The sequence below is a fragment of the Canis aureus genome, chromosome 20, assembly GCF_053574225.1.
Source record: "Canis aureus isolate CA01 chromosome 20, VMU_Caureus_v.1.0, whole genome shotgun sequence".
Lineage (NCBI taxonomy): Eukaryota > Metazoa > Chordata > Mammalia > Carnivora > Canidae > Canis > Canis aureus.
This window is the reverse complement of record NC_135630.1, coordinates 1,561,105-1,582,057: the sequence shown is the minus strand read 5'-3', so window position 1 is coordinate 1,582,057 and position 20,953 is coordinate 1,561,105. Positions and strand designations below refer to the sequence as shown.

The 20,953-nt window shown below is 38.5% G+C and overlaps 1 protein-coding gene across 14 annotated transcripts in view; it reads right to left on the bottom strand.

Moving 5' to 3' along the window:
* Positions 1 to 20,953, bottom strand: part of LOC144291408 (uncharacterized) — a 75,507-nt gene that overhangs the window by 32,849 nt on the left and 21,705 nt on the right. For 10 of the 14 annotated variants that reach the window (XM_077860898.1, XM_077860899.1, XM_077860900.1 and 7 more), the window contains 4 exons: positions 11,616 to 11,783; positions 3,596 to 3,745; positions 874 to 915; positions 154 to 238 (listed from right to left, as the gene is read on the bottom strand). In XM_077860898.1, the coding sequence (XP_077717024.1) occupies positions 154 to 238; positions 874 to 915; positions 3,596 to 3,745; positions 11,616 to 11,783 (445 nt within the window). Of the gene's footprint in view, positions 1 to 153; positions 239 to 873; positions 916 to 3,595; positions 3,746 to 11,615; positions 11,784 to 12,743; positions 13,054 to 20,953 lie in introns of all 14 variants that reach the window. The other 4 variants (XM_077860902.1, XM_077860901.1, XM_077860903.1 and 1 more) reach the window with 1 other exon arrangement.

Sequence of the window (20,953 nt, the reverse complement as noted above, 5' to 3'; positions counted from 1 at the left end):
TATTCTCTCTCTCTTCCTACCTTTTGCTCTCTCTTTCCTCTCTCCCCAACTCACTGCTTCCTCCCTCTCTGTGTCTCCACCTCTATCTCCATCTTTTTCATTCAGTCAGAATTAGGAACTCAGAATTTAATTGTTGGTCTTAAAAATACTCACACAGGCACAGTTCTTGATGTTCTCAGTGAAGATTTTGAGGAGAATGCTTTTTGGCTGCTCCTTCTCTTTGGCTAGCATGATGTACCTAATCGAATTTGATAGTAACCCAAAATAGAGTAGGATAAATTACCTTACTTTCCAATCAATTTATGTTGATCATGTTTTCAACGTACTTTGTTATTTTTAAATGCATATAAATAAGCTCAGCAAAACCAAATTTTGGGTCAGAAGGAAACATGCAAAAATATTTCAGGAAAATAAGCTGTGACTCGGAAAACAATGGATCACTCTCGTCATGTGAGATTTGACCAGCAGATCCAGTCACCAAAGCTTTCCTGCCTAGCTAGACCAGAGGGCATACTAGCACCTTCAAATGTAGGAATTAGAAGTTGCTTTCAGCATTACTTGGTAGGGTAAACTGCACTTATGGAAATTTAATATATGTTTTGAGAATAATGTTAGCTATAATCATGAGGTTGGAGAGCGGGGGAAGATGAGAGTGATAACCAGAATTTCATAAAAAATAAGCAATATATGCATGTAAAGGAGAGCAGGTTATTTGTAGTAATGGCCAGGGTACAATTAAATAAGAAATCATTGGAGGATAGTGTAACAATTTCTACTAAGGGAAGGGAACATAGTTTGGGGGCACTGCTTTGAAGAGATCTACATTTTTTCCATCATGGGTTAAAGACTTATAATAATACATTGACAAAATACCTTTGAAGGTAAGAACGCCATTTTTCCTTTTGTTCTGAAGAACTGCAATTTAAAAAATGAGAAGAAAAAAATTGAGGAACGTACAATACTCCTACTAACATATTAAGATCACCATTCCAGATTAAAAATATCAGGAGCCCGTTGTTAAGGGATGTGGATGTGTAAATTGTACTCCCCTTAGAGTTGGGCTTTTGGTGGACTCTATTAAAGCAATGGGAAGTAGATCCTAAAGAGGAAGAAGAGTTGATTTCAAATCTGAAAACTTAATTGTGACTATGTGATGCAAGCTATGTGATCACGGGCATGTTGTTAACCACTTTGATATTTAGTTTCCAGAACTGGAAAAAGGTTAATTATAGCTCAGAGTGTTCCTGCAGCTGCAAGGGCTATTCGGATATAAAGAATATTACCATTCAAATTAAATCACATTTAAGAAATTTAGCAATTTGATGGAACTGTCTTGGCTCAGAAACAAGAATATCTTTTTCAGAAAAAAACACCTGTAATATTTTTATTTCTTTATACATATGGCAGATTGTAATATGTTAAATTAGTTCCTAAAAACCGTATTCTTCATCACTGTGATCTTCTGAGAAAGATCAATCCCCTGATGCAAAATTACTAAAGATCAGTATGTTCTCTGCTAAAATTTTCACAGCATTTAATATCCAAAGTTGCAAATGTCTTAAGGCTCATTCACATGTGGGCTTATCACTTACCAGCATTTTTTTTGGTTGTGGTAAATTACACATAAAAGAAAATTGACCATTAGTGACCTTTAGTATATTCATCGTTCTGTGCAACCATCGTGACTGAACATGTTTATCACCCCAAAGCAAACATGTGTCTATTAAGCAGTCACTCTCCCTTCCCTCCTGTCCCTAGCTCCTGTTCCACATTTTGTATATTTGTTGATATACACTTGGTTTCTTTTTCTTTATTCTTTCTTTCTTTCTTTTTCTTTCTTTCTTTCTTTCTTTCTTTCTTTCTTTCTTTCTTTCTTTCTTTCTTTCTTTCCTTCTATCTTTCTTTCTTTTACTATTGTCAACAATACTGCTACAAACGTTTGTGTATTTTTTTTTAATTTTTATTTATTTATGATAGTCACACAGAGAGAGAGAGAGGCAGAGACATAGGCAGAGGGAGAAGCAGGCTCCATGCACCGGGAGCCCGACGTGGGATTCGATCCCGGGTCTCCAGGATCGCGCCCTGGGCCAAAGGCAGGCGCCAAACCACTGCGCCACCCAGGGATCCCCCAAATGTTTGTGTATTAATTTTTGCATGGACATATATTTTCCTTTCTCTTGGATATGTGTCTGGAGGTCATATGTAATTGTGTTTCACTTATTGAGGAGCCATCAAACTGTCTACAGTGGCTGTCACATTCTATAATTCTACCAGCAACACTACTCCCCACCCTCTCCATCACCATTTCAGGACCTGTCGCATCAAGAAAGTAGAATGCCCATTTAGTGTCCCAACCTGCCTAGGTGCATAGACACAGCTTCTAGTTACTCATGCCAATCCGCAGAACAGTAATAATAATCAATAACAAAAGCATTAGGTGCCAGATGTTGTTATATGTGCCTTCTATCTATTTATACAGCCTTTTTAACTAATAGTTAAATGGCTTCCACATTTTCCTCCTATTAGGGGGAAATTTTTTTTTTTTTGGACACTCCCCTACCAAACACTTTATATATTCCCTTTTTTTTAAAATTCCCATTTGAAACTCTTTCCTTCCACTTGCAACCTGGAGAAGATATTAAGCAATGGGAACTGATGATCTTTATGCAAAAGAAGACCTGCAGAGAGGATATAAATACATGTTTCTTCCTAATAAGATTTGAAAATTTTTCATTAATTCAACAGCTGCATTATAGGATTAATAAATTAACAACTTGTAAAGATTTTTGTTGTCTTACATTTATGATGACCTGTGAGATTTTGGTGGAGTGGGGTGAGGAGAAGAAAGCAGTGTGTTAAGTACAACCGCATAAAACAGGAATGAGGCTTGGGGTGTGGATGTTTCAAACAGAGATGCAAGTGTGGCATGATCCCTGTAAACTCAGAGGTGTCTGCTCAGGATATCCAGGGTCGAGATCCACATTCCCCATCCTCTTGTCAGCCTAAAAATGTGTCTTACACAACTAAACTCTACTCAATGGAATCATATTTTGTTTTAGATCGTCACCAACTAAGATAATCTGTACACAGCAATTCAGGCAACCTAGTATCCAACGGCATGATCAATTTATTTGTATAATTACATACTGATGTTAAGGGAATTAACTTGGGAGTGTAAAAGCAATTTTTCAAATTTAATTGGACCCTTTAATAGTACTTGCTCAAGAAATCTATTCCGGTGATTTAAAAATGCAGATACTCCCTGGGAATCAGAGGGCAGGATCTTGGAGAGGAGACCTTGAACCTCACTCTGTTGATTCTCCTTCCACAGAACTAGAACTCCTAACTCCTCAAGTGGCTACTAGAGCCCATTTGAAAAACCATTGATCAAAACTGAAGGAAATTACTCCAGTAGTTCCCACTATACATTATCTACTTGTTTCCATGTGGATATAAGCACCTTCTTAGGCCAAGTACAAGGCAAAACAAGTGTCATGGGAGGTCAAAAAGTGAGTCACCAGCTTGGTAGACAATAGATTTCAATGTTATCCTTTTCAAGCCATGTAGATACAGGACACCAAGGCATCGGTCTTACCTGAAGGTGGCCACAAAGTTTACCGTGGGCCAGCCCAACACAAAGGACCTCCCAGAACTGATGTTGGCATCTCCCACTGTATCCATGCAGTTGGCAATCCACATGGTGTTCAGTGGTATTTTCTTTTTTATCTTAAAGTTTTTCTTATACCTAGAAAGATCCCAAACATGACCTCTGTTAGTTCATTTCAAAATGTTATGGGAACAGCTGTGTTCATTAGAGACCAGTTCTCACTGCTCCGGGGCAAATCAGGTCTCCCACATCTCTATTACCCTCTGTGCACACACAGCAAATGGTTAGATGGGCCTTTGCAATGTGTGTGTTGAGCAAACTCTGGCTTGGAAAACTGAAAACACTCTAATGGCAGCAAATAGCCATATTTTTGAATGGTGAGTGTTGAGTAACCACTGTATATTTTAGAGCTTTGTAGGAAAACCATTAATTCATTTGCTATTGCTGGATTTGTTACCTATTACACATAATTTTATGGCTATTATTGCAGTTAATTATTCATTTATGACTTGCATACTTCAAAAAGTGTTTGAGGGGCTGAACAAAGGTACATGATACATGACTTATAAAAATAGTTATACAATTTTTTTCTTAAGAGAGACAAACCAAGGGCACCTGGGTGGCTCAGTCAGTTAAGCATCCAACTCTTGGTTTTGGCTTGGGCCACGATCTCAGGCTCTTGAGATCATGCACCTGTGTAGGGCTCACCACTCAATGAGGAGTCGGCTTCCTCTCTCCCTCTGCCACTCCCCCCACTCATGCTTGCTCTCTCTCTAAAATAAATAAATAAATAAATAAATAAATAAACAAACAAACAAACAAATAAATAAATCTTTTAAAGAGTGTGAAGGAGAGAGATGAAATCAAAACAAAAAAAAACAAGCTTGGATCAGAAAGATTTAAAAGTTACTTTCAACCTTAATTTAAAAAATATTTTCTAGCCCTTAAAGCATAGGTTATTTTCAATTTGCTTTCTTAAAATTTTGTCCATACCATTTTCCCATAGATTCTGGCTAAAACAAAAAAATTGTTAGCCTACAGACTGAGCCCAACTGAAAAATCATCCATCCATCCATCCATCCATCCATCTGTCCATCAATCAATCCAAGATCAGTGGTTTGGAGGTCTTATATGTAAGTCATGGATACTTCCCATTTCTCTGAGGGGTAAGAAGGGGTGAAATGGGTTTTTGATAATTTCTGCCTAATCTTCTTTGACCTCAAAGATAAAAACCACCATTGATTTATTTTGGTTGATTAATTAATTGATTAATTTGGTTAATTCACAACTTTGACTCGCAGGTGGGCTTGAGATTTAAACAGTTACAAGTCCTATAAGGAATGCCTGGGGAATTTGGATCCTCCACTCTGGAACTCCTTAGTATTCAGAAACACATGTGGAAAACACTGAACTAAACTGAGATGAAAGACACCTCATGTGCAAAAATCCCTATGACTCCACTGATTCATGGAAAAATTAGAGCTAAAACTCTTCAGTGGGATTTATGAAATAAAAATAATCTTTTAGGAAGCCCACTTGAAGGATAATGTAGATTCAAAACTTAGGACACAATGAATATAAATATGATGGATACCAATATCTTTCCATATTTTTTTATTTCAACATTTTTTTATTTCAACATTACAGCCAAGTGCCTGTATCTATGTGCTTGAAGATTTTTATGGAACATAGTCAATTAACAGATAAAATCATTTTTCTAGATAGTAATTCAAAAGGCATTGTCATGTCAAAAATATATGCCCAAGGGGAATGATAGACAGGTATCTGCTTGTTTTTACAGATTTTTTTCTTTCTAATATAGGTATCTGTGTATATACAGACACCTAAGATCCTGTGTGGAAACTTCCAAATACATTGACCTGGAAAAAGCCATCCAATAACCTTAGTTCAATAAAGCACCAGGATTAGTTGAACCAAGGAATGATCCTAGAGCCCAGAGTGTGGTTTCTACTCTCCTATAACGTTTTGAACACTTATCATATGCCAAGCTCTGTTCTAAATATTTTATAAATATAAATATAAAAATTTAATCCTCAAGCAACTACACTAGATGGTCTCTATTAGCTCCATTTTACAAATAAGGAAACTCACAGAAAGTTTAAATAAATTGTCAAATGCAGGAGACAGGGTTTGAACCCAGACAGCCTAACTCATAAGCCCATGTTTGTAACCACTTGACCGTGAAGTAACCTTTTCATCTTTCCTACCCTCAGCCTCATTTCTGTCCCCAGAGCCATCAGCTCAGCTTTCTCATGGGATTTATATTGGGAGTGAGAGGATAAATCTCAAGGCATTATATTAATAAAGCCAGTTGCTAGCTTGGAAATATTTAAAACGTGTTACAACAAAGCTTTATACTTCAATAGATTCTTCTAAGGTCTTACTGTGTTTCTTTACTCTCAATCACTGACCCAACTGGATTATCTCAGCAGAAATTAGAAAGCGATAATCTACTGTAAACTGACTTAAGAAGAAGAGGAGGAGAACTGCAGTTTTTATTTCTAAAAATAGTCATTTATTATAGTTGTATTAACATGATGTCCTTCTTGCTTTCCACTACCTTAATCTTTATGCCAAAAGGTAAGCCCCAGTGAACTGGGGAGTTTTGCAGAATTCTAGGGAGATATCCTCTGTTCTAAGATAGAGGCATTCTCTTACAAATGTTGGGAGCAGGGGTCATAGTCTATTCTGTAACTATTCGTCATTTCACGACAGTGAGTTAATAGTCATCTTCATCTTTTGACCAAATTAAATTCATTTTTTATTTCATTTCTACATTCCTTAATAACTTATTAAACTCAACACCAAAGAAACGAACAATCCAATCATGAAATGGGCAAAAGACATGAACAGAAATCTCACAGAGGAAGACATAGACATGGCCAACATGCATATGAGAAAATGCTCTGCATCACTTGCCATCAGGGAAATACAAATCAAAACCACAATGATACACCACCTCACACCAGTGAGAATGGGGAAAATTAACAAGGCAGGAAACAACAAATGTTGGAGAGGATGCGGAGAAAAGGGAACCCTCTTACACTGTTGGTGGGAATGTGAACTGGTGCAGCCACTCTGGAAAACTGTGTGGAGGTTCCTCAAACAGTTAAAAATATACCTGCCCTACGACCCAGCAATTGCACTGTTGGCGATTTACCCCAAAGATACAAATGCAATGAAACGCCGGGACACCTGCACCCCGATGTTTATAGCAGCAATGGCCACGATAGCCAAACTGTGGAAGGAGCCTCGGCGTCCAACGAAAGATGAATGGATAAAGAAGATGTGGTTTATGTATACAATGGAATATTACTCAGCCATTAGAAATGACAAATACCCACCATTTGCTTCAACGTGGATGGAACTGGAGGGCATTATGCTGAGTGAAGTCAGTCAGTCGGAGAAGGACAAACATTATATGTTCTCATTCATTTGGGGAATATAAATAATAGTGAAAGGGAATATAAGGGAAGGGAGAAGAAATGTGTGGGAAATATGAGAAAGGGAGACAGAACGTAAAGACTGCTAACTCTGGGAAACGAACTAGGGGTGGTAGAAGGGGAGGAGGGCGGGGGGTGGGAGTGAATGGGTGACGGGCACTGGGGGTTATTCTGTATGTTAGTAAATTGAACACCAATAAAAAATAAATTAAAAAAAATAACTAATGATGAGGAATGTGATGTCTAAAGAGGGTGTGAGCTAAGTTCAGTCCCTTTTTCTAAATTCTTCACGGGTTTCTACTAGTACAAATATCTTAATATTTTATCAAATAGATACTCTTCTTTCTTTTTTAAAGATTTCTTTTATTTATTCACGAGAGGCACAGAGAGAGAGAGAAGGCAAAGACACAGGCAGAGGAAGAAGCAGGCTCCCTCTGGGGAGCCTGGTGAGGGACTTGATCCCAGGACCCCGGGATCATGACCTAAGCCAAACGCAGACACTCAACCACTGAGTCACCCAAGGGCCCCAAGTAGATACTGTTCTTAAAAATAAAGTAATTTTTATTTTAATTTTTAAAGTACTTTAAAGTACTTTAATTTTTAAAGTAACTTTTATTTGAAAAATAACTTATTTAGTATTCTAATGAATACCAAAAATGATAAGGAAGATTCCATTTGACTTCAATTCTTGTGAACACAAGTTTCTAGTGTATGAAAGAAGTGAGAAAAATCCCCAATTTTCACTATTAGTAACATCTTGTACAACAAGAGAAATAGAATTTCTTTGTGAAGAAACAAACATTTAATTCCCCTCATTATTACACACAAGCCAAAATTCACTAATTCTGACTGAAAAATAGGTAGAAATTAATCAACTATTCAATTTCTGTTAAATTCTGTAGTGTCAACCTAAAGATGAGAGAGTCTCCAGCTGAAGCCTGAGGCTGAGCTGAGGTAAAATGGAACCTGGGTCAGCCTACCCCCTTTTTTATGGCTAATTGTAAAAATTAGGCATTAAACTCAGATTATTCATTTGAATAGATTGATTGAGGGTATTGATTCCTCCATGTAAGACCAAGGCATGACAGGGATGAAATATGTTTTTTTTATTTCAGGGGCTATTTCTTCTTAGTTTTTTCCTTCTAGAAAAAAGGTAAATTTTTTCATATTAACAGTGATCAAAAATATACCAAAATATTTACTATGGGAATGATCTCATAGTAGTTTTCTAAAGATTGTGGCAAGCATTAAGTGCTGCTTGCTACTGCTATGGATGAAATTGTGTCTCCCTCCCACTGCTTTCCCACCTTCTTACCATAAAGCCCTCTCTGCCAGTATCATCATGTTTGGAGCTAGAGCTTTTGAAGGTAATTAAGTTTAAATGGGATCATCAAGGTCAGGTCCTAATCCAGTAAGATGGATGGTCTTGTAAGAAGTGGGAGAGATCTGTATGTGTGTACATACATGCATTGAGGACATGCCTTGGGGTACACAGTGAGAAGGCAGCCGCGTGCAAGCAGAAAAAGAGCTCTTACCAGAACCTGACCATGATGATATCCCGAACTCGGAATTCTAAAAATCTGTGTTCTCTCTATATCAAAGACCTTGGGTTAAATATGAAATTAACATGCCTGTGATCACTTACATTTTCTAATATTACCAATGTATAATATAAAGTATATAAGATAATCTTTTGGGAACTGAGTCTCTTTCAAAGAACATTAACAAATAAATTGATAAAGATTTTGTCACATAAAAACCCTTGAGTAGACATAAGGACATATCTCAAAAGCAATATGTGAAAGATGAAAAATGTTCAACTTGTTTTGTCATAATGAACCATTCGAAATAAAAATTCAGCCCTTCAATAGATGCAACTCTCTAGTGGAAAAACAACACTATCTTTATATAAAAATCTTTTTAGTAGAACATCATAGGCTCTGTAAAACCGGCTGAGAGGTAAGCAGCACCCAGGACAATAAATAGTTCTAGTAAGAAAAGGAAAGTCTTCTCCTGTCCCTAATGCTATAATAATTACAAAGATAAAAGAAAAGAAGAAGAACATATTCCCCTTGTAAATTGAATATGAGTGGTCTGCAAGGTCCTAACAACCAGGAAATGAGTTTGCTATTTGTTAGCATGTCTCTTGGGCTAAGGATGGAAGGGTACAACATGGTATGGAAGGAAGAACATGGCCTTCTGATGAAGGCAGGCCTGGGTTGGAATCTCTTGCATGATTTCCCTATGTATGACTGGACCATTTCTGAGACTTCCTCTGTTCCCATTTTCATCTCTGCAGCCTGTGGATGATAAAAAATATGGGCCTTGGAGGGCTGTGAGAAATATTTTCTTTATTCATGAGAGATACACAGAGAAAGGCAGAGACATAGGCAGAGGGTGAAGCAGGCTCCCTGTGGGGAACCCGATGTGGGACTCGATCCCAGGACCCAGGGATCACGACCTGAGCCAAAGGCAGATGCTCAATCACTGAGAAACCCAGGTGGGTGAGACATCTGTGATGTTCCTAGTGTGGTTCCCAGCATGCATCCCACATATTTTGGTCTCCCATACTCACCTTGGTTAAATAAAGAGAATGGTAACTAGTCTGCATTTTTAAAATAATGACTTGGCCTTCTATCAGGAGGAAGAGAGTCTTTCATATGGACCTCATGCCAAGGCCTGGACATTCCTTTTCTCTTTGTCCTCCTTATGACATCACCACCTTCAAGGTTACATCTATGGGCAATTTCCCTAGTCTCAAATATATTTTACTACTATCTTTGACTCTGATTTTTTTGATAGCTATACTTGCTTCATTTTTCAATTCACTAAGCATTCTGATCTATTTCTTACCAAGCAGATTGGAGTTAGTTGTTCACTCAATGTAAAGGAAGGGTTGATTTCAATAATGAAAGAATCTAGGTGTTCATGGAATGTTGTATGAAATTCAGGAAAAAAGAGAGAATAGAAATGGTAGCATCACATAGTGAATAAAAGCCTGTGCTTTGAAATAAATAGACCTGATTTCAAATGTAGACTCTGTCCATTACTAATATGGTAACCTGGGCAGATCCATTAGACCTCTGAGCATCAAGGTTCTCCAATATAAAAATACTCCCATCTCACAGGGTCATTGTAAGGTTGGACAAAATTAGGTACATAAAGTTTTTAGCATAATATCTGACATGTAGTAAGCCCCTGATAAATTGTTATTAATGTAACTCAGATGAGTATATCATTTTGCCAAATTATTACTAGCATGTCGTACCTATGACATGGCATAACTGAGATCTAGGGTGAAAGCAGTAAAAAAAAAGAGGGAGTTAGTTTTTTCTCATGACCAAAAAACTTCTTGATATTTTGTTTGTGGGAGTGTTCTTGGTCTTCCACGTTTTGTGAATAATGCAAACAGAGATGGAGTAAGTAAACAGGTGACCTTCCATGACCTGCTCCCACATGTTTATTGAGCAATCATCATGTTCTAGACTGGATATTCAATGCATTTGTGTTCAGGGTTGAGAGGAAAATGCACACAGTCAATTCTTTCTCCTACATTCCATCTATCTGCTCCATCTTTTTTTTAAAAAGATTTATTTATTTATTCATGAGAAACACAGAGAGGAGAGAGAGAGAAACAGAGACACAGGCAGAGGGAGAAGTAGGCTCCCTGCAGAGAGCCTGATGTGGGACTCAATCCTGGGTCTCCAGGATCATGCCCTGAGCTAAAGGCGAAGCTAAACCCCTGAGCCACCCGGGCTACCCTGCTCCATCTTTCCTTTTTACTAAACTGCTAAGATAGAGCCCTGATACCATCCATCAGGACTATTGCCTCCCCTAACTACTCTCTCTGATTCCACTCTTGCTTACCCATCCATCTATTATCTAGCAACAGTCAGAAAAATTTGCTGGAAATATAAATCAGATTTGGTCAGTCCCCTAATTACAAATCCTTTGGCAAAATATTTCCACTTTTTTACCATGGCCTGTGAAGACCCTGTGTGACTAGACCCCTGAGCATAGTATCATATCTGATAGCATGGCCTATGCTCTGGGCTCTAGTCAAATCAGGCTTCCCTGAGCCCCTCTCTCTGAGGGTCAGGTTGTACCCACGTAGACCTGCAAGTCCCTCAGCCTCGATGGCTCAGGCACATTGTCTGGGAATGTGGCTGCTTCTCCTCTCATAGATTTGGTTTTAATGCTCCACCTCAGAGAGGCCCTCCTAGACTATTCCTCTCTAACACGTTCCCACCCTCTCCGCACAGCCCCCTATCCACCTTCTATCAGCAGCACTAATCATTATCATTCCCCCTCTTATTTTATCATTTGTAAGTCCCAGGCAGGAGAGACATTGGTCTGTCACATTGTCAATTGTATTTGCTGCAGGGACATGACACAAAACAAGACCTCCAGAAGTACTCATGGAATGAAGGACTCAAGCATTGGCAAACACAAAAGGGAAAAAATGTTATGTTTTCGTATAGTAAGGGTTAATGGGAATGCAATTTTTTTGAGATTCACAAGAGCATGAAACATGGTACACCTACTTGGTATTAGACATCAGTAATAAATCGCTGTACAAGAAAAGCTGCCACTTCTGCCTCCTCCAGCCTTTCTTGAGCTCAACGGGGCCATGGATGAGCAAGGTACGAGTGGCACCCTCAGATGATGTAGTGCTTTCGCTGTGGGTGTCCACCTCCACAGACGAGCTCTTCCTGCAAGACATCAAACACAGAGCAGTTAGTTACTGGTCAAATACACAATATAGTTTAATGCCAAGTTTCAAGGTTCACACAACACTAAAATGTAGTCTCAACCCCCAAAGCAGAGCTCCAGAGCTCAGAATCAAGGATCCCTGAGTTACAGAAAGCTATAGAAAGAGGTGAGGTCACTTGGGAAACTGATGCAGAGGGAGGACAGTTTCAAGGACAAAGCCCTTGGGCATGCCAACACTTAGAGGTGTGGTGGAGAAAGCTGCAGAGCTAATTGTGAGCCATTAGGTAGGCGAGAGCCAAGAAGCCAAAGGTAGAGCAGATTACAAGAAGGAGAATGAACAACAACAACAAACAGGACAACTTGTGGCCTAATATAAAATATATAATAATATATTTAATAATATATTATAAAATATAATATAATATAAATATAATAATATTTATGTTAAGATAAAATGAAGATAACTGAAGATCCTGGAAGTTGACCCCCATCTTATCTAATTCAATATTCAAAATTGGGGTAAAAATTCTCAAAGATCAACAAAAATATTGGAAACCTCAGAAAGTTTCTGAACACAAGAGTTTAGCTATTACTTGGCTGAGCTCTGACAGGACTTCCTGGTCAAAATAGGTAATAAAACAACTCAATTGAGCAGAGTGTAAAAATTCTTTCATAACTAGGACAGGTATTTTCATAGACCCACTGAAAACTGTCTCACAGAGAGAGAGAGTTGGCTCTCTCATGGAGCCAAGAAAGTGTCTCCGCCTCCCCCAAGGATGTATAAAGCCTGCTCCCTTCTGCTCAGCAGCACTGAATCTTATGAACAGGAGCAGCTTTTCAGGAAGCTGGTGCTGGAGTTACTAATTAGTTTCTATGTATTAGAGGAAACAAAAGAAAACAACAGTTCCTGTTATTGCCGGTCTGTTTGGATGGTCAGAAATAGTGGATCAGAAGACTACCTCATGCGCTGAAGCCTTGAATGTCCACCTGTAAGCTCAGCGTGCTTTCTGATTGACGGGAACATCCTTTTCTCTTCAATTCGCGGGACGGGAAATCGAGTGAGTCTACAGCACTTGGCAGAGTACTGTCAAATGCTTGAAGCCTGAAGATTCCGCAGCGGTCCGCGGTCACTGCCATTATGATGTCACATATTCAAAGCTCATGTTGTAACTGCCAAACTGACATACTGGTTTCCTTATCTTGGCCTCCAAGTTTTGACTTTTTAAAAGTAATCATTTTATTTTGAGATAACTGTAGATTCATTTGCAGCTGTAATAAATAACACAGAGAGATGACATCAGTTTTTTTACAGATGGAGTCTTCCAGAGACACTTCCATCACCACAAGGGTCCTTCCTATTCCCCGATTACAACCACACAAATTTCTTTCCCCCTCCACCACCTCTTTAATCCCTGGCAATCACAAATCTGTTCACCATGTGTATAATGTTGCCATTTCAAGAATGTTATACAGATGGGATCACATAGTTTATGAAATTTGGGGATTTCCTTTTTCCCATTTGATGTAACTGGAGATTCATCTAGATGGCTGCAAGTATTCACAGTTCATTTCCTGGTGTCCCTTAGTAGTACATCATGATATGGATGTATCACAGTTTGCTTAACTACCTGTTGAAGGAGTTCGAAGTGTCTGCAGGTTTTGGCTGTCACTAATAAAGCTACTATAAACATCTGTGTACAGGTTTTTGTGTCAGCGTGAAGTCTTCACTTCTCTGGGCTAAATGCCCAGGATGGGAAGAGCCAGGTCATATGCTAGGTATGTTTTTTTGTTTTTGTTTTTGTTTTTTGTTTTTTTATAGTTTTATTTTTTATTTCTTAGGAACTGTCCAACTGTTTTCCAGAATGGCTGTGCCATTTCACATTCTCCCCAGTACCGTGTGAGTCATTCAGTTTCCCCTCATCCACATGAACATTTGGTGTTGTCATTTTTTATTTTAGCTATTCTGATAGCTGTGTAGTGTGATATCTCACTGTGGATTTCACTTGCATTTCCCTAATGGTTAGTGATACTAACCATTGATTTGCCACCTGGACATCTCTTTCAGTGTCAAAGCACCTACAGGAGCCTGTTAAAAACATGTTACATGAAGACAGTGTTCCCTTTCCACTAGGAAACTGATGGTTTTACAGATGAGGAGGCTCCTGCGCATACAGGTTGGACTCTGAATCCAAGCAGCCGTGACATAATATGAAGGATTCAAATCCAACTGACTCAGGAGGTCACACAGCCTCCTGCGAGGGCCCCCCATCCCCACTCTTCCCACCATGGACAGTGTCTTTCTTTGACAACTGTGGAGGACAGAAATTTGATCCTACAGACAAAGTTTGTGGTTTCCCTTACAGGCTCCTGTAACAGGCATGTGAAAACCTATCTTTTATGCCCTACTAGACTCTATGGACCTCAAGGAAGGAGTCTATGTCTGACTTATCATTAAATTCTCACAAACATTGGCACATCGGAGGAATCAAAAAATTCTGTATTGAACAAGTGAATGAAATAGTTTTCTGGCAGGGATGGACAGGGAAAAAGGCATGACATAAAATAGTCTTTCTCTTATTTACTTTATTCATTCAACGGATAGTGTTTGAACCTGTACTAGGAGAAAGGCACTTGATAGGTCTGGGCAACAGGGAGCCAGGCCCAACTCTCACAAAACCAGGATTTAAGTGAGGAGGGGGGAAGACAGATATTAAACAGAGAATGTCATCAATAACTGCCTAACACAGCCTCTGGAAAGTACTGCAGAGGAAAATTAAAGATTGAGGTGAGAAATTTAGGGAGGGGCTTGACACCTGATTTCAATTATGGAGAGGAAGGCTTCTTTGACGAGCTCATTTGAAATGACCTTTAAAGAATAACTTGGGATTACTTAGAAGAGAGAAAGAGGAAGGAAGGGAGGGAAGATACATTTGTCAGTTGAAGGGACAGAATGTGACTAACTGATGTTTCAGAAACATGGAAGACTTTGCTGGATTGGAGACACAGGCAGAAGGTACAGGAGAGTGAAATTGGCCTGTAAATTAGGTAGAGGTGAGAGCACAAGTCCTGGTAGTCCTTTTAGACTTTATTAAGGCTTCTCATCTTAAAACCAAACTAACACAGAAGTGGCATGTAGATAGTGGCCTCCAGGCTTCTCACCACTTTTATTCATTTTTTAAAAAATATTTTATGTATTTGAGAGAGAGAGAGAGATAAAGAGACAGTGCATGTGCACAAGAGGTGGGGGCAGAGAGAGAGAGAGAGAGAGAGAGAGAGAGAGAGAGAAAGAAGCACAAATGGTGCTGAGTGTGGATTCTGACCTGTGGCTCTGTCTCATGATCCTGAGATCATAACCCTGAGCCGAAATCAAGAGTCAGAAACTTAACCAAGTAAGCCACCAGGCACCCCTTTCTCACCATTTTTAAAGGACAAGTGCTAGTCTGGCCATGCTTGACTATATTTAGTACCATGGAGGCTCATTGGGCAACACTTTCTGGCCTCCCATCAAGTACCTGTCAAAATCTATTTCAGGTAAAAAATAATCTATTTCAGGTAAAAAATATAGGCAGACTTATCTCTGTACCTTCCCCAATTCTCAGATTATGTTCCATTCTCTGCATCTCCCTTCAGAGAGGTTAGAGATTTAGAGGCCGGGAAAACTTCTCTCCTTTTAGAATCTCGTCCTGTTGATCAATTCTGATATGCATCAGACTCACTTGGGAGGCTTTTCAGGCACTCATTCTGAAACTGCCTCCCCCAGAGGTTCTGATTCATCAGATCTGGAAAAAGCTCTCTGAGTGATTCTTACATGTAACCAGGATTGTGAGTCACTGGTTTTAAGGAATTAATTGAGAAAGATACAGTGTTTGATAGTATCTTCTCCTTGTAGTAAAGCAAAGGAGAGAAAAGTTTGTCTGAGAAAGATAAAGGGAGCTTCTTTTACCAGGTCACAGTTACCTTTGCAGTAATAGCTAAAGCTTAATTTCTTCCATAATACCATTGTGATTTATTTTAATTTGATGAATGAGCTCTAAATAGAATAATAATGATGGGGTCTTTTTTCTTTTTTAAAGACTTTATTTATGTATTTATTCATGAGAGACACAGAATGAGAGAGAGAGAGAGAGAGGGGCAGAGGGAGAAGCAGGCTCCATACAGGGAGCCCGACGTGGGACTCGATCCCAGTTCTCCAGGATCATGCCCTGGGCTGAAGGCAGCGCTAAACCGCTGAGCCACCCGGGCTGCCCGGGTTTGTTTTCATCTATTTCACCAAACACCTATGTTTTCACCCTAAATATCAAATAAAAGAGATACTCTAAGGTGATCTTTATGCCAGTAATACCATATTATTGATCTATTGTCCATTTTTGTCAATACCATACTGTTTTGATTATTACAGCTTTGTAATATATCTTGAAATCTGGGACTGTGATACCTCCAGTTTTTTTCTTTTTCAAGATTGCTTTGGCTATTTGGGGTCTTTGTGGTTCCATACATGCTTATGAATTACTTGTTTTAGTTCTGTGAAAATACTATTAGTACTTTGATAGGGATTCCATCAAATCTGTAGATTATTTTGAGTATGGAACATTTTATTAATACTTGTTCTCTCATCAATAAGCATGGAATATTTTTCCATTTGTGTTGTCTTCAATTTTTTTCACCAATGTTTTATAGTTTTTCAGTATATATATATATACTGAATATATATATATATTATATATATATAATGTCTTTCACTCCCTTGTTTAAGCTTATTTCTAGGTATCTTATTATTTTTGGTACAATTGTTAATGGGACTGTTTCTTAATTTCTTTTTTTCTCTTCATTATTAGTGTATAGAAATGCAGTGGATTTCTGTATATTGGTTTGTATCCTGTGACTTTCCTGAACTCATTTATCAGTTCTAGTCCATTTTTGGTAGAATCCTGAGGGTTTTCTACATATAGTATCATGGCACCTGCAAATAGTGAAAGTTTTACCTCTTCCTTACCCATTTGGATGCCATTTATTGCTTTTTCTTGTATGATTGCTGGGGCTAGGACTTCCAGTACTATGCTGAATAAAAGTAGTGAGGGTGGAAATCCTTGTTTTGTTCTTGATCTTGGGGAGAAGCTCTCACTTTTTCACCATTGAGTATGACATTAGCTGTAGTTTTTCACATAAGGTCTTCATTCTGTTGAGGTATGTTCCTTCTAAACCTACTTTGTTGAGTTTGTATCATGAATGGATGTTGTACTTTTAAATGCTTTTCTGCACCTATTAAGATGATCATGGTTTTTTACCCTTCTCTTGTTGATGATATGTATGATGTTAATGGATTTGTGAATATTGAATCACATTTGCATACTAAGAATAAATCCCACTTGATCATGGTAAATGACTTTTTTAATGTATTGGTGGATTTGGTTGGCTAATACTTTGTTGAGGATTTTTGCATGTATGTTAATCAGAGATATTGGCCTGTAGTTCTCTCTCTCTCTATCTTTCTCTCTCTCTGTAGTGTCTTTATCTGGTTTTGGTATCAGGGTAATGCTGACTTCATAGAATACATAGAAGCTTTCATTCTTTGTTTTTTGAAGTAGTTTGAGAAAAGTAGGTGTTAACTCTTCTTTATATGTTTGGTAAAAATTTTTTTTAAGGATTTTATTTATTTATCCATGACAGAGAAAGACAGAGGCAGAGACACAGGCAGAAGGAGAAGCAGGCCCCATGGAAGGAGCCCAATGTGGGACTCGATCTCAGGACTCTGGGATCAGGACCTGAAGGCAGATGATCAACTGCTGAACCACCCAGGTGTCCCTTAATCTTTGGTAAAATTTACCTGTGAAGCCATCTGTTTTTTGGTAGTTTTTTGATTACTGATTTGATTTCATTGCTGATAATCAGTCTTTTCAAATTTTCTATTTTTTCCCAACTCATCTTTGAGAGGTTATAATGTCTCTAAGAATTTACCCATTTCTTCTAGGTTGTCCAATTAGTTTGCATATAATTTTTTCATAATATTCTCTTAAAATCCTTTATATTTTTGTGGTGTTGTTATTTCTCCTCTTTCATTTCTTTTTAAAATAAATTTATTTTTATTGGTGTTCAATTTGCCAACATACAGAATAACACCCAGTGCTCATCCTGTCAAGTTCCCCCCTCAGTGCCCACCACCCAGTCACCCCCACCCACTACCCACCCCCCATTCCACCATCCCTATTCATTTCCCAGAGTTAGGAGTCTTCATGTTCTGTCTCCCTTTCTGATATTTCCTACCCATTTCTTCTCCCTTCCCTTCTATTCCCTTTCACTATTATTTATATTCCCCAAATGAATGAGAACATATAATGTTTGTCCTTCTCCGCTTGACTTACTTCACTCAGCATAATACCCTCCAGTTCCATCCATGTCGAAGCAAATGGTGGGTATCTGTCATTTCTAATGGCTGAGTAATATTCCATTGTATACATAAACCACACCTTCTTTATCCATTCATCTTTCAATGGACACCGAGGCTCCTTCCACAGTTTGGCTATTGTGGACATTGCTGCTAGAAACATCGGGGTGCAGGTGTCCTGGTGTTTCATTGCATCTGCATCTCTGAGGTAAATCCCCAGCAGTGCAATTGCTGGGTCGTAGGGCAGGTCTATTTTTAACTCTTTGAGGAAGCTCCACACAGTTTTCCAGAGTGGCTACACCATTTCACATTCCCACCAACAGTGTAAGAGGGTTCCCCTTTCTCTGCATCCTCTCCAACATGTGTGGTTTCCTGCCTTGTTAATTTTCCCCATTCTCACTGGTGTAAGGTGGGATCTCATTGTGGTTTTGATTTGTATTTCCCTGATGTCGAGTGATGCAGAGCATTTTCTCATGTGCTTGTTGGCCATGTCTATGTTTCCTCTGTGAGAATTCTTGGGTTGTACTACAAAGCTGTGGTCATCAAGACAGTGTGGTCCTGGCACAAAAACAGACACATTGATCAATGGAACAGAATAGAGAATCCAGAATTGTACCCTCAACTTTGTGGCCAACTAATATTCGATAAAGGAGGAAAGACTATCCACTGGAAGAAAGACAGTCTCTTCAATTAATGGTGCTGGGAAAATTGGACATCCACATGCAGAAGAATGAAACTAGACCACTCTCTTGCACCATACACAAAGATAAACTCAAAATGAATGAAAGATCTAAATGTGAGGCAAGATTCCATCAAAACCCTAGAGGAGAACACAGGAAACACCCTTTTTGAACTTGGCCACAATAACTTCTTGCAAGATACATCCACAAAGGTAAAAGAAACAAAAGCAAAAATGAACTGTTGGGACTTCATCAAGATAAGAAGCTTTTGCACAGCAAAGGATACAGTCAACAAAACTACAAGACAACTTACAGAATGGGAGAAGATATTTGCAAATGACATATCAGATATCAGATATCTAGTGTCCAAGATCTATAAAGAATGTATTAAACTCAACACCAAAGAAACAAAGAATCCAATAATGAAATGGGCAAAAGACATGTACAGAAATCCTTTTCATTTATAATCTTGAGTCCTCTCTCTCGCCCTCTCTGTCTTATTTTTAAGGATTTTATTTATCCATGACAGAGACAGAGGCAGAGACACAGGCAGAAGGAGAAGCAGGCTCCATGCAAGGAGCCCAATGTGGAACTCAATCCTGGGTCTCTGGGATCATGCCCTGAGCTGAAGGCAGATGCTCAATCACTGAGCCACCCAGGGGTCCCCTCTCTCTCTGTTTTTTTATGAGTCTGGCTAAAGGTTCATCAATTTTGTTGATCTTTTTAAAGATCCAGCTCCTGGTTTCATTCATCTGATTGATTGTACCTTGGTGTGGTTTTTTTTGTTCTATTTCATTTATTTCTGCTCTAATCTTTATTATTTTATTTCTTCTGCTGGTTTGAGGTTTTATTTGTTCTTCTTTTTCCAGCTTCTTTAGTGTAAGGTTAGGTTGTTTGATATTTTTCTTGCTTCTTGAGGTAGGGCTGGATTGCTCTAAGGTTCCCTCTTAGAACAGATTTTGCTGGATTCCAAAGTTTTTGGACCATTGTGTTTTCATTTTCATTGGTCTCCAATTATTTTTAAACTCCTTCTTTGATTTCTTCGCTTAAAATTTTAAATCTTTGATTACATGTGTACATCAGAAAACATTATGTAATGGCAAGAGCACGAGGTCGGGAATCAAATTATGTAGTTTTAATCCTTCCTCATAATTTACTACCTACATGACACTGGGTAAACTAGTTACACTTCTGAAGCCTCACTGTTGTCATTTATAAAATCAGGATGGTGATAAAAGCACCTGCTTCATAGGGCTGTTATGAGAATTAAATGAGATCATACCGCAGAAATCTTAGTATGATATCTAACAGAGTAATCCTTCAAATGATTTAGTTATGCTTATAGGAGACAATGAGACTTTTTATTCAGAAATAGTAACAATATCATGGGTATTCTCCATGACCAAAGATAGGGGGAGATTGTAGTAATGCCAATTGAGTAACTACAAATTGCCAAGTTCTTTGCCAGGCAGTTTATGGACATCATCTCATTTCCTTGCAGCAGGTTTGTGAGGTAAGAATCATTATTTCCACTTTATAGTTGGAGAAACTGAAGTTTAGTAAAGTTAAGGCACTGAAAACCACATACCTAATAATTCATAGCGTCAAGTTTGTCTAATTTCAAAGTCCTATAATTTTTCCTTGCCTAAAGAATGTGTCCGTTCTGGAAGAGGAAAGAAAATGTATTTTAAGCCACATCCCATTTAGGTTGGCTCCCAAATTATTTAACTGACACATAAGTGAGTTTTTCATCAACTGTCAGTGTTTATGTATGGTGCCCATGTCCCACTCTGTCTCTTCTCTCAGGAATGGCTGGTTGTGGAACCCAGAGCCACTGCTGGTACCATGAACTGACTGTCAGACAGGAAATTTGCAAAGCTCTCAATGTGGATAGGAGACTCCTGGGACTTTACAGAACGAGATCTTAGGTTTTAGGCAGGCTGGGAGTAAGAGTCAGGACTGTGAAAGTCTAATGATTCCCCTCCTAATGTCCAGTGGTTCACATCTCTTTGATAGATACCAGGCTATGAATTTGTGACTAAACATTTCCACTGCCTTCTAAGCTTGATACCCATCCTGGATCAGTATTATGGATAATTTCTATCCT